The following is a 16,832-nucleotide window of genomic DNA, read 5'->3' as shown; positions in this document are numbered from 1 at the left end:
TCCCTGAGTGATTGCTTGTCCCTACAGTCACCTGAATTTATTAGTTACATCCTGTTTAAAGAAAAGCTCTACCAGGTACTTGCAGGTTTAGAGTTGCTTGTGGCAGCTGCAATCTGATCTGAGCAGCTCATTGCATGCAGTGCCTTAAAGCTTCTTTGTGAGTGGGGAAGTAGACACAGTTTCCTCAAATTTGGTTGAAGAACTTAAAAATTTAATTGGTAAATACAATTAGATAATTTCTGACACATTAATAAGATTGGAGTCAAGCATAGTAAAGGATAGTGGGCTGGCTGCTTTTTATACATCAAGTGAATCAGCTCTTAGATAGTTTCTCTAGAAAATGAGTTTCTGTTTCACTTCCATGAGCAGCTTGGGGTAGTTTGAAAGCACATCTTCAGCCTCCCGAGAGTGCACTGCCCAGTGAATGTAGGTAAAAGTATATCCAACTACTTACAATCAGATAAATCATTTAGATTGGAAAAGACCTTTTAAGATCATGGAGTCCAACTGTTAACCAAGCACTGCCACCACTAAACCACATCCTTAAGCACCACATCTATTTGTCTTTTAAATACCTCCAGGGATGGTGACTCAACCACTTCCCTGAGCAACCTGTTCACAGAATCACAGAATATTAAGGGTTGGAAGGGGCCTCGAGAGGTCATCTAGTCCAATCCCCCTGCCAGAGCAGGACCACCTAGAGTAGATCACACGGGAATGCGTGCAGGCAGGTTTTGAATGTCCTCAGAGAAGGAGACTCCACAACTCATCTAGGAGTCCTGTTCCAGTGCTCCCTCACCCTCACAATGAAGTTTTTCCTTTTCTTTGGAGCCTCTTACGTTCCAGCATCTACCCATTGCCCCATGTCCTATCATTGGCCATCATTGAGAAGAGCCTGGCTCCATCCTCCTGACACCTGCCCTTTATGTATTTGTAAACATTAATGAGGTCACCCTTCAGTCTCCTCCAAGCTAAAGAGCCCCAACTCCCTCAGCCTTTCATCATAAGGGAGATGCTCCACTTCCTTCATCACCTTTGTGGTCCTGTGCTGAACTCTTTCCAGCAGCTCCCTGTCCTTGAACTGAGGGGCCCAGAACTGGGCACAAAATTGCAGATGCAATCTCAAAAGGGCAGAGTAGAGGGGGAGGAGAACCTCTCTCAACCTACTGCCCACAGCCCTTCTAATACACTCCAGGATGCCATTGGCCTTCTTGCCCACGTGGGCACATTGCTGGCTCATGTTCATCCTGCTGTCACCAGGATCCACTGGTCCCTTTCCGCTACACTACTTTCTGAGAGTTCATTCCCCAACCTGTACTGGTACATGGGATTGTTCTTTCCCAGATGCAAGACTCTACACTTGCCCTTGTTGAATTTTTTTAGATTTTTCCCCACCTAACTCTCCAGCCTGTCCAGGTCTTGTTGAATGGCAGCACAGCTTTCTGGTATGTCAGACACTCCCCCCAGTTTAGTATCATCAGTAAACTTGCTGACAGTGCTCTGTGATCCCTCATCAAGGTCATTAATGAATATATTGAATAATACCGGTCCCAGCACTGACCCCCGAGGGACTCCACTAGACACAGGCCTCCAACTAGACCCTGCCCCATTGATCACCACGCTCTGCTTTCTTCCCTTCAACCAGTTAACAATCCCACCTAACTACCCTATCATCCATTTTTGCTGCAAGGATGCTGTGTCAGATGCTTTACTGAAATTGAGATAAACCACCTCCACTGCACAACCACCATCAATCCACCTGGTTACAGCTTCATAAAAGGCTATCAGGTTGGTCAAACATGGCTTGCCCTTGGTATAGCCATGCTGACTGCTCCTAATGACTCTTTTGTCCTTTAAATGCCTGGAGACAGCATCCAGCATAAGGTGTTACATCACCTTTCCAGGGATGGAGGTGAGGATGACTGGTCTGTAGTTACCTGGCTCATCTTTCTTACCCTTTTTGAAGACTGCAGTGACATTTGCTTTCTTCCAGTCCTCAGGCACCTCTCCTGTTCTCCATGACTTACTGAAGGTGATGGAGAATGGTTTAGCAATGAGTTCCACCAGTGCCCTCAGCACCCGTGAGTGCATCCCATTGGGGTCCATGGATTTATGTACATCCAGATTGCTCAACTGATCCTTAACTCGGTCCTCATCAACAAAAGTTCTCCTTTAACCTGACTTCCTCTGGAGTCTGGGGCTCCTGAGGACAGTCTCCAGCAGTATAGACAAAGGATTGCCTTAACTCTGCCTTCTCTGTATCCTGTGTCACCAGGGCACCTGCCCCATTCAAAAGTGGGTCTACATTGCCTCTAGTGTTAGTTTTGTCTGCAATGTATTTGTAGAGGCTCTTTTTGTTGTCCTTGACCTCTCTTGCAACACGTAACTCCAATGAGGTTTTAGCTTTCCTAGTTGCCTCCTTGCATCCCAAGTGGCCATCCCTTCCTTCCATGATCTATAGACTCTCTTCTTCTACTTGAGTTTACCCAACAGTTCTGTGTTTAACCATGTGGGTCTCCTGGCTCCCATTCTTGATTTCCTACCCGCTGGGATGCTCTGATCCTGAGCTTGGAAATGGCACTCCTTAAGTACAGGCCAACTGTCTTGGCCCCCTTTATCTTCTAGTACCCTGTCTCACAGGATATCCCATAGCAATTGCTTGAAATGGACAAAGTTGGTTTTGCTGAAGTGCAGGGTTGAGATCCTGGTTGGCATTGTGTTCCTATTGTACAAGATCCTGAACTCTACCATCTCATGGTTGCTGCAGCCAAGACTGCCCTCAACCTTCACCACTTCCAACAAGACCCTGCTTGTTTCTGAGTATAAGATCTAGTAGAGCTCCTCTCCTAGTTGGCAGATTCACCATTTGCATCAAAAAGTTGACATTGATGCACTGAAGGACCCTCCTGGACTGTAAGTGTCTAGCCATGTAGGTCTTCCAGCAGCTGTCTGGATAGTTGAAATCCCTCATGAAAACCGAGGCCTGTGATTTTGATGCTGCTTCCAGCTGCCTGTAGAAGGCCTCATCAACTTCTCCAGCCTGATAAGGTGGCCTGTAATAGACACCGACAACAGTGTCACACATGCTAGCCAGCCCCTTAATTCTAACCCACAAACTCTAAACTTGCCCCTCATCCTCTCCTGGAGAGAAGTCAGTACAATCCATCTGCTCTCTCACATAAAGAGCAACTGCACTACCTCATCTTGTTGGCCTGTCTGTCCTAGAAAGGACATGGCCACCTATGACTGTGTTCCAGTCATATGAGCTTTCCCACCGTGTCTCTGTAATAACCACTAGATCATAACCCCTTGCCCATACACAAATTTCCATCTCCTGTTTATTCCCCATGTTGTGTGTGTTGGCGTACAGGCATTTCAAGAAGGAAGTATATCGTGTAGGTTTCACCTGTGGCACTGGTTTACCACCCTTGGGCTCAACTCTTGTGGGCCTGATTTTATCCCCTTCTCCCTTCAAAATTAGTTTAAAGCCCTTTCTGTGAGGCCCTCTAACTTGTTTGCAAGGATCCTTCTTCCCCTCTGAGACAGCTGAACTCCTGTCTGTCATCAGACCAGGCATCATGAAAATTTAACCATGGTGAAAAAACCCGAAGTTGTGTTGATGGCACCAGCCTCTGAACCACCTGTTAATCAGGTGGGTTTTCCTTACGTGCTCAGTATTCTTCCCTGCGATGAGAGGGGTGGAGGAGAACACTACTTGTGTGCCCGAGCCATCAAGAATTCTCCCTAATGCCCTGAACTCCTTTTAATAGCTTTTGAACTTCTCTCTGTAACGTCGTCAGTACCAACCTGCATTACCAACAGCGGGTCATTTGGCCACACCAGACCAGAGAGGTTTCTGGCAACATCTCTAACTGAGGCCCCAGGGAGTCAGCAGACCTTTCTGTGGGATGGGTCTGGTTGACATATGGGACCTTCAGCTCCCTTCAGAAGGGAAACACCTACTACTATAACACTCCTTTTTGTTTTTTTCTTTTTTTCAATTGAGGCAGTCTTAAGGCATGATGGTGACTGATTAACTCTGGGCAACTCTTCAAGTGACCCTACATCCTCATATTCCATTGTCTGGCCCTTAACTTCCAAAGCCCCATACCTGTTATGCAAAGGCAACTGGGGAGGCAGGAAGAGCTTTGCCTACCTTCCTGAGAAGGGATCTGTATCCATTCCCCTCCATCTCTCAGGTCCCCTCTAACCCTAACCCTGTACTTTTGAAGCCTGACCTTGCTGATGATGCTGCAGGGATTGTAGATTCTTGGTCCACCAGTCTCTCTCTCTCTCACTCCCTGACACTCCAGCCTGTCCACCTCCTTCTTCAGTTCAGCCACCAGGCTAAGCAGGTCATTCACCTAGTCACATCGGCCACAGGTATTGTCTTTTATGCCTGACAACCCCTTTGGTGAAGAAATTTTTCCTAATATTGAATCTAAACCTCCCTGGTGCAATTTGACACCATTTCCTCTTGCCTCATTGCTTGTAATTTGTGAGAGGAGACCTGTCTCTACCTCACTACAGTCTCCTTTCAGGTAGTTGTAGAGAGTAATAAGGTCTCCCTTCAGCCTCCTCTTTTTTACAGCCTAAACAACACCAGTTCCCTAAGCCACTCTTGTGCTCTAGACCTTTCAGCAGCTTCATTGCCCTTCCTTAGACACATGCCAGCATCTCAGTGTGTTTCTTGTAGTGACTGGTGTTTAACCCCAACCAGGAACTAAGTACCACACAGCTGCTTGCTCATTCCTCCTACCAGCAGTGTGATGGGGAGTAGAATCGGGAAAAAAAAAGTAAAATGTGGGGTTTGAGATGAGAACAGTTTACTAACTAAAATAAAATATAATAGTAATGAAAATATATAATAGCAGTAATGAAAAGGACTATAAAAAAAATCCATGAAATAAACATTTTAAAAAGAAGAAAATAACCCCAGCAAGTAATGCACAATGCAGTTGTTGACCATCTGCTGACCAATGCCTGCTATTCTGAGGTGGTGTGCCATCCAAGTACGAACTAGACCTTATCCTGCTTAGCTTCTGAAACCAAGACTGGGGCCCAAAACCGAATGCAGTATTCAAGATGTGGCCTCACCATTGTTGAGTACAGAGGAACGATCACTTCACTAATCCTGCTAGCCACACTGTTGCTGATACAAGCCAGGATGCTATTGGCTTGCCTTGTCACCTAGTCATACTGCTGGCTTATGTTCAAGTGGCTGTTAATCAATACCCCTAGGTCCTTTCCTCCAGGCAGCTTTCCAGCCACTCTGTCCCAAGCCTGTAGCGTTGCGTAGGGTTGTTGTGGCCTGAGTGCAGGACCTGGCACTTGGCCTTGTTGAACCTCATACAATTGGCCTTGGCTCATTTATCCAGCCAGTTCAGGTTCCTCTGCAGAGCCTCACTGCCCTCAAGCAGATGGACACTCCTGCTCAGCTGCGTATTATCTGCAAGGTCTTAACTGAGGGTGAAACTTACTTGTCCCAATCATTGCTAAAGATGTTAACCAGAACAGACCCCAGCACTGAGCCCTGGGGAAAACCACTGGTGACAGGCTACCAACTGGGTTTAACTCCACCACCACTCTCTGGGCCCGGCCATCCAGTCTTTTACCTGTCTCAGAGTAGATCTATCCAAGCCTTGGGCCAACGATTTCTCCAGGAGGGTGTTGTGGGAAATGGTGTCAAAGGCTATGCTAAAGTCTAGGTGGACAACATCCACAGCCTTTCCCTTATTGATTAAGTGGGTCACCTTGTCCTAGAAGGAGATCAAGTTAGTCGGGCAGGGCTGGCCTTTCATAAACCTATGCTGACTAGGCCTACTCACCTGCTTGTCCTGTACTTCTTGGAGAGAGTCATATTGCCACTGTAGCTGTTGTTGACCAGGAAGATATGGTAAAGTTTTTGAAAGAAGCATTAGTCATTTTTACTTCAAGTAATTCCTAAAAGGAAGGGTAAGAGAGCTGAAAAGGGAGTGTGTGCTGTTTATGTATGGTAGTTCAAGTTTGAAATTCGTTTTACATTGGTTCTTGTCTTTGGTCACTAGTCTAAAAGAAGTTTTAAAATGTTGTTTTAGTAGCATTTACAAAGAAAATATCATTTTTTCTAGACGTAGACAAAAATACTGTGAAAAATAGTACTCAGTCTACAAAAAGAAGCTCTACCGGTGAAGATGAAATTCCTAGGAAAAAATCAAAGAAGAACAAGAAACACAAAAGCAAGAAGAAGAAGAAAAAGAAGAAGAAAAGGAAGAAAGAGAAAAAGCATAAAAAGCAGCCAAAGGAGTCAAAGTTGAGTGCACGTCATGGAGAACATGCGGCCTTGCAGCCTGCGTCTCTTTTGATGCCAGAGAAATCAAGCACCAAACTGAGTGTAGAACATGGAGGATTTGGAGATCCAAATCTGGCTGTCCAAATGCAGCCAGAAGAACTGTGCTTAAAAGCAAGTGAGGAGCTTGATAGACAAGCTTTAGGACTTGTTTCTCATTCAGGAACTGATTATCAGCAATCTACAGAAAATCTTGGAAGTGAGAAAGGGACTTTGTGTGCAACAAATCCTCCATTTAACTTAGAAAGCAGTCAACCTGCCATCCAAGAAACTGCTGGTATAAGTCAGACTAAAATTTGCACTAGAGAAGAACAGCTTCAACAGTCACAAGAAAATATTTATCCAATAGCTATCAATGCAAGTGAAAAAGGTGTTCTTGTTGATACTGGAAATGATACTTTACCTAGCATACCATCTGGAATTGCCAGTACATTTGAAATTCAGCAAGATTCATCAGCAACTCTAGCTTTGGGCACTGAGGGAGTAAAAGCTGCGGATATAGCTCTTGAGTCTGAGACCATGGAAGTGCAATACTCGGAAGCATCTCTACAATCTGTGGCACAGAGTGGAGCAAAAGAGTTAGAAGCAACTTCAGAATCTCTGTCTTTGGCGAGTGACATGACAATAATTACTACATCTGCAAGTCAGACAGATCTGAATACTGTGGAGGTAGGTCACATGCCTGTGGCCATGGAAGAAGTGAAAATTCCAGAAGCAACTGAAAGATCTCTCTACATGGGAAATTTGAAAAATGTGGAAAGATCTTCAGAATTAGGAGGTATGAGCAGAACTTCGGAACCAACCCTGAAGCTATCAGTTATGTCTGATAATTTGGGAGTGACACAGTGCAGTCCCATTGAGGGTTCAAGTGGCTTGAAGGCAGATGTATCTTTGCAACATCCTTTTAAAATATCTACAGAGACTACTGTGACCCAGGTAGAAATACAAAGTGCCAAAATACCCCTTGGACCAGGAGCTATTACAAAAGTGAAGGATATTGAACCAGCTAGAAGCTCTGTGCTTATGGAAACTGTAATAAAGCCCCAAACCTTGCAAACGATGGAACCTGCGGGTGTTACATCAGAGTGTCTACAGGAAGCAAGAAGCACTGATAGAAGCCGAGAATCTGCACTTCTGCAAGAATTGACAGGTACAGAGGCAAAAGATTTAAGGGCAACTTCAGAACCTGTAGCAGTTGTGCAGACCTTTGTTCCCCAAACAACTCCAGAAATCCAAGTAGCAGAGGGTTTCAAAGGTCCTCAAGCAAGCATGGAAGGGTTTACATTACTGAGACAACCAGAGGAGAGTGAAACAACTATGAGAGGCATGGAAGCAACTCCTCTATCTTTGCAGAAAGAAAGTGTGAGAAGTACAGTAGGAGTCCCAAGACCAATGACTGCAGTGGAAGCAAAAACTTTAAAAACAACTTCACCGTCTTTGCACATGGGTAGTGTGAAAGGTTCAGAAGCAGTGCACTGTGGGAGTGTGGCAAGAGGTTTAGCAGCAACACTAGATTCAACAGCACAGTTTAAAGGTTCAGAAGTCTCTGAATTAGGTGATTCAACATCTGTAGGTATGCCAAAAATACAAACTGTGGAAGCAGTCTTGCAGCCTGGAGCGTTTGCAGTGGCAAGAGGCTTAGGAGAAAATGTATTTTCTGAAGCCAAAATGGGTAACAAAGTCTTGGAAGCAAGTGCACAACGTCTTGCCCTAGAGGAGAGGTCAGAAAGGACTCCTGAATCCATGATTGCACGTGCAAGCATGGAACAAGTTAGAACATCTGAGATGTTACCAGAGATGATGCATATGAAAACTGTAGCAGAGAGAGACTCAAAATATGCAGGAACACTTACAGAAGCTTTTAGTGTAAGCAAAACAGAGAGTTCCATAATTCCACAGTCACTAGTCATGACACACACAAGAACCTCACAAACTGAGGTGTCAAGAGAGATAAAGGATTCTGATCTAACTACCAGTTCTGCCGCTGCTGAAGTGAGAGATTTAGACAACTTGTCAGAAGTTGAGACAGCTGCAGAGGTAAAAGATGTGGAAGCAAGATCAAAAACTTCACACTTCACACAGATGAAAAATTTAGAAATGCTCATGGGATCTGAAATGGGGACAATGCAAGGCTTGGGAAGGACGTTGGCATCTGAGGTGGCTAGAGAAATAACACATTCTGAAATTGCCCCAGAAGGTCCAAACAAATCAAAGAGCAAAGAAGGAGTACTAGAACCTGTGCAAACACTGATGTTGCCAACTTTGGAAACAAGTTCCAAGTCTGTACAGGAACAAGTAGTAGGTCATTCAGAAGCAGTATTAGAGTCTTTGCCCAGAGTGGAAGAAAAAACTATGGCATCAGAAATAGTCACAGAAGTTACGAAAGGATCTTTGGAATCTAAGATTTTGACGGATATGAGAACTCAGGGACCTACTGTAGAATATATAATTGCAACAAGGAGGACAAGCCCCCCAAAAAATGAGCCCTCGCTTACCAGTGCAGAGGGTTTGGAAGAAGCTTCAGAAACTGAGAAAACAATAGAAGCAAAATATTTTGAGCCTGCATCAGAAGCCAGAGAAGTGAGATTGTTGGAAAGTATGAAAGAGTCTGCAACTTTAGAGATGAAAAGTTCTGAAACAGTTGAAGAGCCTCAGGTACACATGGGAGATATCCAGGATTTGGAAGCTTCCCCAAAATCTGGAAATGTGGAGGCGATGAATGTTTTAGATGTTACTTCAGAAGCCATTTCAGAATCTTTGCATGCTGAAAAGCAAGAACATTTGGTAGCAGTTTTAGAAGCAAAACCTACCGCAGAATGGAAGACTACAGAAGAGGCTCCAGAAAGTTTAAGTTCTGGTGAAATTAAATCTTCTGAAACAGTTCCAGAACCAGGGGACATGAAAGATCTGGACCATGAAGTGGCAGCAGAAGTACAATATGCAGAAGGGGTGCAGGGTCAACAAATGGACGAGGTGAGAGTTCCAGATGAGGCTCAGAAATGCGAGATACCGGCTGAAAGGAAAGATGCAGAGCAAACTCAAACATCGGAGCCTTCAATAGCAGAAACAATTTTTAGTTCTTCCTGTGCAGCAGATGAAGAAGTTTCAGCAGAGGCTTCTGAATCTCAAATAATAACAGACACAAAACAGTTGGAAGCAGCTCCAGCTTATATGGCAGAAACAAAAGATTTGGAAACAGCTTTTCTTTCTGAGACTGTTGTAGAGATGAAAGATGCAGAAACAGCTATGGGAGTAGAGGCGGAGACAAAAGATTTGGAAGCAGCTCCACCACCTGAGACTGTTACAGAAGCAGTTCCAGTACTTGTCGAAGAGGCAAGTCAGTCAGAAGTCATTCCGGAGGCTGAGTCTGTCAAAGAAGCAACTCCAGAGGCTGAGTCAGAGAAGAGAGATTCAGAAACATCTGATGTCCAACCTGATGTGGCAGCACGGATGAAGGAGACTCTGATGAGACTTGAGAAAGTTGTTGAAAAAAGTAGCCATAGAAGCAGTGATAAAAAACATGATGCAAAGAAACAAAAAAGAAGTCGGTCCAAGTCTCACTCCAGGTCTAGGAAGAGGAAGAAAAAATCGAGGTCACGTTCTACTTCCAGGCGTTTGACCTCTAAAAGAGGACGTTCTAGGAGCAGAAACTATTCCGTTTCCAGAAAAAAGCATTCCAAATCTAGATCCCGATCTGTGGAGAAGAGAGAGAGAAGAGTGTCTTCCCGGCGGTCGAGGCGCAGACGTTCCAGGTCGTCTGACCACTACAGATCTAAGTCCAGATCAGCAGAAAAGAGAGGGAGCAGGTTGTCCTCTGGGAGGTCCAGACGTAGACGTTCCAGGTCATCTGACCACTACAGGTCTAAATCAAGATCATTGGAAAAGCGATTGTCCTCCCGAAGGTCCAGACGCAGGCGATCCAGGTCTTCTGATCGTTACCGGTCTAAATCCAGGTCCGTGGAAAAGCGACTGTCCTCCCGAAGGTCTGGCCGCAGACGTTCCAGATCTTCTGATCGTTACCGGTCTAAATCTAGGTCAGTGGAAAAGCGACTGTCCTCTAGAAGGTCTGGGCGCAGACGTTCCAGGTCTTCTGACCGCTACCATTCGAAGTCCAGGTCAGTGGAAAAGCGGCTGTCCTCTCGGAGATCTGGACGCAGACATTCCAGGTCTTCTGACCGCTACAGGTCTAAGTCACGGTCAGTGGAGAAGCGCCTGTCCTCTCGAAGATCTGGGCGCAGACGTTCGAGGTCATCTGACCGCTACAGGTCTAAATCACGGTCAGTGGAAAAGAGGGGGAGCAGATTGTCTTCCTGGAGATCCCGCCGCAGACGTTCCAGGTCCTCTGACCGTTCTAAATCTAGATCCAGGTCCTCAGAAAAGAGAGGGGGCAAAGAATACTCATGGAGATTCAGACATAGAGGGTCGGGATCCTCTGATCGATCAAAATCTCGATCAAGATCTGTTGAGAAGAGAGGTCGGAAGACATCTCTGCGGAGGTCTAAACGTCAGCGCTCAAAGTCCTCTGACCGTTACAAGTCTAGATCCAGATCAGTAGAAAAAAGGGATCGGAAACAATCATCACGGAAATCTAAACGTCAGCGCTCAAAGTCTTCTGACCGTTACAAGTCTAGATCCAAATCGGTGGAAAAAAAGAAGGAGTCCTCACGAAAATCAAAGCGTCGCCGCTCAAAGTCTTCTGACCGTTACAAATCTAGGTCTAGGTCTGTTGAAAAAAAGCGTAAGGAATCTTCAAAAAAGTCCAAACGGAAGCGTTCCAAGTCATCCGATAGTGTTAAGTCAAGGTCCAAATCTATAGAAAAAAGAGACAGTAAATTATCCTCAGTAAAGTGCAGTAGCAAGTGTATAGAGTCTTCTGAACTTCGGGAGTCAACCAGATGTCTTGAAGAAGGAGAAGTTTCTGAACATTCTTTTACTAGTGAAGGCAGCCCTTGCAAATCATCTAATGGTCCCACTTCAATGGCTTTGTCTGTTGAAGGAGTAAATGGCCCAGAGCTGCCGCCAGCATCTGAAAGTGGAATTTCCAAAACTTTTGATAGTCTTGAGAACAGCTCCTCATCTGTTGATAAAACAGCAAGTCAGCAGCCTTCTGTGATGTCTGAGTTTGATAGCTCCAAAACCACAGATGACCGAGAATTGAGATCTATGCCTGTGGAAAAAACACAGATGTCTATGACATCTGAAAATGGATTGTCTGAAAAAGCAGTAGCCCTAGAGTCATCTTCACTATCTGAGTTTACCTACTCCACATCTGAGTCCTCATCTGCTGAAAAAAGAGGAGATTTAGGAACTTCTTTGGTTACAGAGACTCAGCTCTCTGCATCCCATGAAGATGAGTCAAGGTCTACCTCCCTCAAAGAAGTGGAGGGTCCAGAGCCTCTTCTGGCGCTTGAAAGTGGTTGCTCTGTGTCTTCTGATGATTACAAGACAATTTCCTCGTCCTCTGGAAATACAGAGATTCAGGGGTCTTCTCTGGTGTCTGAAAATGTACTTTCTGATGGTCATGAATTGAGACATATCCTCACTGAAAAAACAGAGCTTCAAAAGTTTTCAGAAGTACCTGAAAGTCAATCTTCCAAGTTGCCTGATGGCTCTGAGTCAAGGTCACTATCTTTTGAAACAGGAACGGTTCAAAAACCTTTTTTAGCACCTGAAGTTACAGGCTCTGCATTCCCTGGTGTCTGTGAGTCAACCTCCTTGCCTATTGAAAAGGGACAGATGCAAGAGCTTTCTCATGTTTCTGACAGTGTACGCTTTGAGTCTCCCAATGGACATGAGTCAGGGTCCAGTTTTGCCACACAGGTAGAAGAGCAGCCATTGATGTCTGAAGTTAGATCCTTCAAGTCACCTGATGGAAATGAACAAAGATCTTTATCTGTTGAAAAAGTCAAGGTTCCCAGTGTTTCCCTGACACCTGATTGTGGTCCTGTTGAGATCTTGGATAACCTCATTTCAGTGTCGTCTTTTGAAAAAATGCAGAAAGTTGTGCTGACAACTGTAGGACAAAGCTGCCAGTCTGCTGAAATTCATGAGTCCAGATCATCTGTTGACAGAGATTTAGATGGTCCAGTACTTTCACAAATACTTGAAATTGATTGCTCTGAACCTTCTGTGATGCGTGAGTCGAGATACTTGCCTGCTGGAAAATTAGAGGGTACAGGATCGGTCTTGATATCTAAAAGTGGAATTCCTGTGTGCCATGATGGCCATAAATTAAAACACAATTACTTTGAGAAAACAGAAGTCTCAGAACTGTCATTGGCACCTGAGCTTAGGTGTTCTGCCTTCCCTGAAAGTTATGAATTGACATCTACTGCAGCTGAAAAAATGGAGATACAGAAACCTCTCCAAGTGGAAAGTGGGCTTTCCAAGTCTGCCGATGTTTGTGAATCAGTAAGCACGCCCACTGAAAAACCTCAGGCCCTAGTGACTCATGTGGCATCTGAAGACGGGCTTTTCCTGTTGCCCGATAGTCACGAATTGAGACCTATTGCTGCTGAAAAAGTAGAGTTGCAAAACTCATCTGAAGTGAAATGCATTGAATCCTCTGATGGTCATGAGTTGAGATCTGCCTGTGATGAAGAAATACAAGTGCAGGAGTCACCTCTGATGCTGGAAAGCAGATGTTCTGTTTCCTCTGATGATCACGAGGTGACATCCATGCCTTTTGCAAAAGCTGAGGTAGACGAGCCTTCTCAAGTGTCTGAAAATGAATACACAGTACGGATTGATGGCCTGGAGTTGACATCAACCCCTGTTGAAAAATCAGAGAGACAAGGACTTTATCAGATGTCTGAAGAAAGATGTTCTGTGGCCATTGAGAGTGAGGAGTTGCAGTCACCCCCTGTTGAAAACACGGAATTACAGAAGCCTGTTCTGATGTATGAAAATGAATATGCTGTATCTTGGAAAGGCCAGGAGTTGAGATGTAGCTCTCCTGAAAAGGTAGAGATACAGGCTTCTGTAGTACCTGATGATGAATATGCTGTGTCTTCTGAAGATCATGAATTGCCATCTTCCCTTGCTGAAAAAACAGAGGTACAGGAGGGTTCACTGCTGTCTGAAAATGAGTATGCTATATCTCCTGAGGGCCGGGAGATGACAGTCAGCTCTGCTGAAAAAGAAGTGCAGGAGCCTTCCTTGACTTCTGACTGTGAGTATGCCATCTTCCCTGAAGGCCAAAGATTACAGTCAAACTTTGCTGAAAAAGCAGTGGTGCCGGAACCTTCACTGATACCAGCCAGTGAATATGCTGTATCCCCTGAAGGGCAGGAATTGGTGTCTGCTCTTAATGAAAAAACTGAGGTGCAGGTGTCTGAAAATGAGTACAAGGTATCCCCTGAAGACCATGGTTTGAGATCCAGTCCTGTTGAAAAAGAAGAAACAGAGGAACCTTCTGAAACATCTGAAAGTGAAAGTTCAATGTCCACTGATAGTCAGGAGTTGCAATCTACTGTTGTTGAAAAAACAGAGGTGCAGGAGTTGTCTTTGTCTGAAGGTGAATGTACCATGTCCCCTGAAGGTCAGGAGCTGCAGTCTAGTCCTGCTGAAAAAGTAGAGGCTACAGAACCTACTCTAACATATGAAAATGAACATGCTGTATCACTGGGAGAGTATGAGTCAAGATTAGCTCATACTGAGAAAACAGGGGATATGGATTCTTCTTTGACATCTGAAAATGACCATGTTTCGTCTTTTGAGAGCCAGGAGGTAAGATTCACCCATATTCCAAAAGCGGATGCGCAGGAGCATTCTCCAACACCTGAAAATGAATGTGGAGTGTCCCTTGATGGGCAGGAGTTGAGATTCCCCAGTGATGAAAAAGTAGATGGTATTGAACCTTTGGCATTAAACGATAGAGTCTCCATCTCCCCTGATGACTCTGACTTGAATTCTGTCCCTGTTGAAAAAATGGATGACACAATGCCTTCTTTAGTGGCTGAAGGTGGATGTTGCATGTCCCCTGATGGCTACAGTGTGAAATCTGGCCCTGGTGAAGAGACAGGGGATCTAGAGCCATCTTTGACATCTGAATGTAGGCGTTCCACATCCCCATATCAGGAAGGTCACGAGCTGAAGTCTCCTGTGGAGGAAGAGGGTCTAGAGTCCTCTTTGACTTCTGAACATAGACGGTCTGTGTCACCTGAAGGCCATGACCAGAAGTCTATCATAGATGAAGAAATGGATGATTTGGAACCCTCTTTGATATCTGAACACAGGCGATCCCCGTCCCCTGATGAACATGAGTCGAGGTCTAGCATTGGTGAAGAAGCAGAGTACTTAGAGCAGCCTTTGGCAACGGAACGAAGATCCTCTGTGTCTTCTGATGAGCATGAGTCAAGGTCCACTGCTGGGGAAGAGGTGGAAGATGCAGAAACCTCTTTCACAGCTGATCGAAGAGACTCCACATCATCTGATGAGCATGAGTCTACTGCCGGTGAAGAAGTAGAAGATGGGGAGCCCTCTTTGACAGCTGAACGTAGACACTCCACATCCTCTGATGACCGTGAGTCAAGGTCTACAACAGGTGAAGAAATGGAGGATTTGGAACCTTCAACAGCTGAACATAGACGTTCCATGTCACCTGATGGACGTGAGTCAAGGTCGACCACTGGTGAAGAAGCAGAGGACCAGGAGCTGTCTTTGACAACTGAACGTAGAGACTCCACGTCCTCAGATGAACAAGAGTCAAGGTCTACTGCTGGTGAAGATGCAGAGGATGTCGAGCCCTCTTTGACAGCTGAACGAAGAGATTCCACATCATCGGATGAACAAGAGTCAAGGTCCACCGCTGGTGAAGAAGCAGAGGATATGGAACCCTCTTTGGCAACTGAAGACAGACGTTCACCATCCCCTGATGGACGTGAATCAAGGTCTAGCTCTGGTGAAGAAGCAGATGATGGGGAGCCTTCCTTGACAGCAGAGCGAAGAGACTCCACATCGTCAGATGAGCGTGAGTCAAGGTCTAGCAGTGGTGAAGAGGGTGAGGATGCAGAGGCAGATGAAGATAAACAGGATTCCATGCCTCTTGAAAGGTCAGAAGAACAGGACTCTTCCTTTATAGCTGAAAGCAGGCGTTCTGAGTCTTCTGAACGTGAAAAATCTAGATCCAAATCTGTTGATAAAGTATCTGACAAAGAGTCCTCACGAAGGTCTCTAAGCAGACTCTCTAAATCTCCTGCTCGCGAAAAGAGTCGGTCCACATCAGTTGAAAAAGCGGCAGATGAGTCTTCACGGAGATCTAGACATAGGCGTTCCAGGTCTGCTGCTTACCAGAAGAGTAGATCCACATCTGTTGAAAAAACAGCAGACAAAGAATCTTCACGGAGGTCTAGACGTAGACGCTCCAGGTCCATCGTTCACCAAAGGAGTCGATCAACATCAGTTGAAAAAGCAGCAGACAAAGATTCTTCACGGAGGTCTAGACGTAGACGCTCCAGGTCCACCGCTCGCCAAAGGAGTCGATCCAAATCTGTTGAAAAAACAGCAGACAAAGAATCTTCACGGAGGTCCAGAAGCAGACGCTCCAGGTCTTCTCAGCGCAGATCCCAGAGATACGACACAGAATCTCGCTCTAGACGGAATCGCTCCAGGTCAGTAACACGGAGACGAGCATCAAGATCAAAATCTAATCGTCGCTCTCGATCTAGCTCATTGTCACGTTCAAGGCACAGAAGGAGGAGCAGGTCAAGGTCAGCATCAAGAAGGCGACGTTCTTTATCAAGAGACAGGCGTAAGAGATCTCAGAGAAATAGATCAAGATCTACTGACAGAAGAAGAAGAAGATCAGATTCAAGAGATCGTAGAATATCACTCAGATTACGGAGCAGGAGTCGAACACCTATTCGTCAAAGGCGGTCAAGGTCAAGAGGAAGAAGACGGAGCTCTAGTAGGTCACCAATTCGACTGCGGCGCTCGAGATCTTCAGGGAGAAGAAGATACAGCAGATCACCTGATCGTCGTAGGTCGAGGTCGTCAGAACGATTTTCAAGCAGGTCACCTAAACGTCTTACAGACTTGGGTAAGTGATCATTTTATTTCCATTAATTTCAGGGTTGGGTGATACTGTGGTCAGTTACACAATCTTAACGCATCTTTCTAGCGTTTGTGAGGAGTTTCTTGGAAGTCATTTTGTGCATTGCTTTTAGGCAATGAGTTCCAATAGGGACTTTTATGGTGGAGCTGAATCAGTCCTTACCATTAGGATGAAAGTATTCTTAGAGCAAGTTTTATCTTGGTTATAGAGCTTTTATACTACAGTAGTATGTTGCAGTCTTGAGGAATACTGTTCATTGTAATAGTAAAGGCCAAGTACTGTCTAAGAAACTTCCTACTTTTCCTGAGAACAAATTGGGCAGAAAAGAATATTTGAAAGGAAGCGCCAGTTGGAGAGTTCCAAGCTTTGTCATCAGCTGTAATGCTTATTTATCTGCTTTCATTACTCTGTCTTGCCTTTCTCTCATAGTAAGAACTTAATGGGAAGGAA

The 16,832-nt window shown here is 45.1% G+C and overlaps 1 protein-coding gene across 3 annotated transcripts in view; it reads left to right on the top strand.

Annotated features, from left to right (window-relative positions):
- The window catches only part of SON (SON DNA and RNA binding protein), a 43,659-nt gene that overhangs the window by 3,759 nt on the left and 23,068 nt on the right, over positions 1-16,832 (top strand). For all 3 annotated transcript variants that reach the window (XM_062001523.1, XM_062001531.1, XM_062001537.1), the window contains exon 3: positions 6,111-16,367. In XM_062001523.1, coding sequence (XP_061857507.1) covers positions 6,111-16,367 — 10,257 coding nt within the window. The remainder of the gene's footprint in view (positions 1-6,110; positions 16,368-16,832) is intronic.

The sequence above is a fragment of the Colius striatus genome, chromosome 1 (assembly GCF_028858725.1).
Source record: "Colius striatus isolate bColStr4 chromosome 1, bColStr4.1.hap1, whole genome shotgun sequence".
Lineage (NCBI taxonomy): Eukaryota > Metazoa > Chordata > Aves > Coliiformes > Coliidae > Colius > Colius striatus.
Note: the sequence above shows the minus strand (reverse complement) of the source record. Positions and strands in the feature narration are given on the sequence as shown.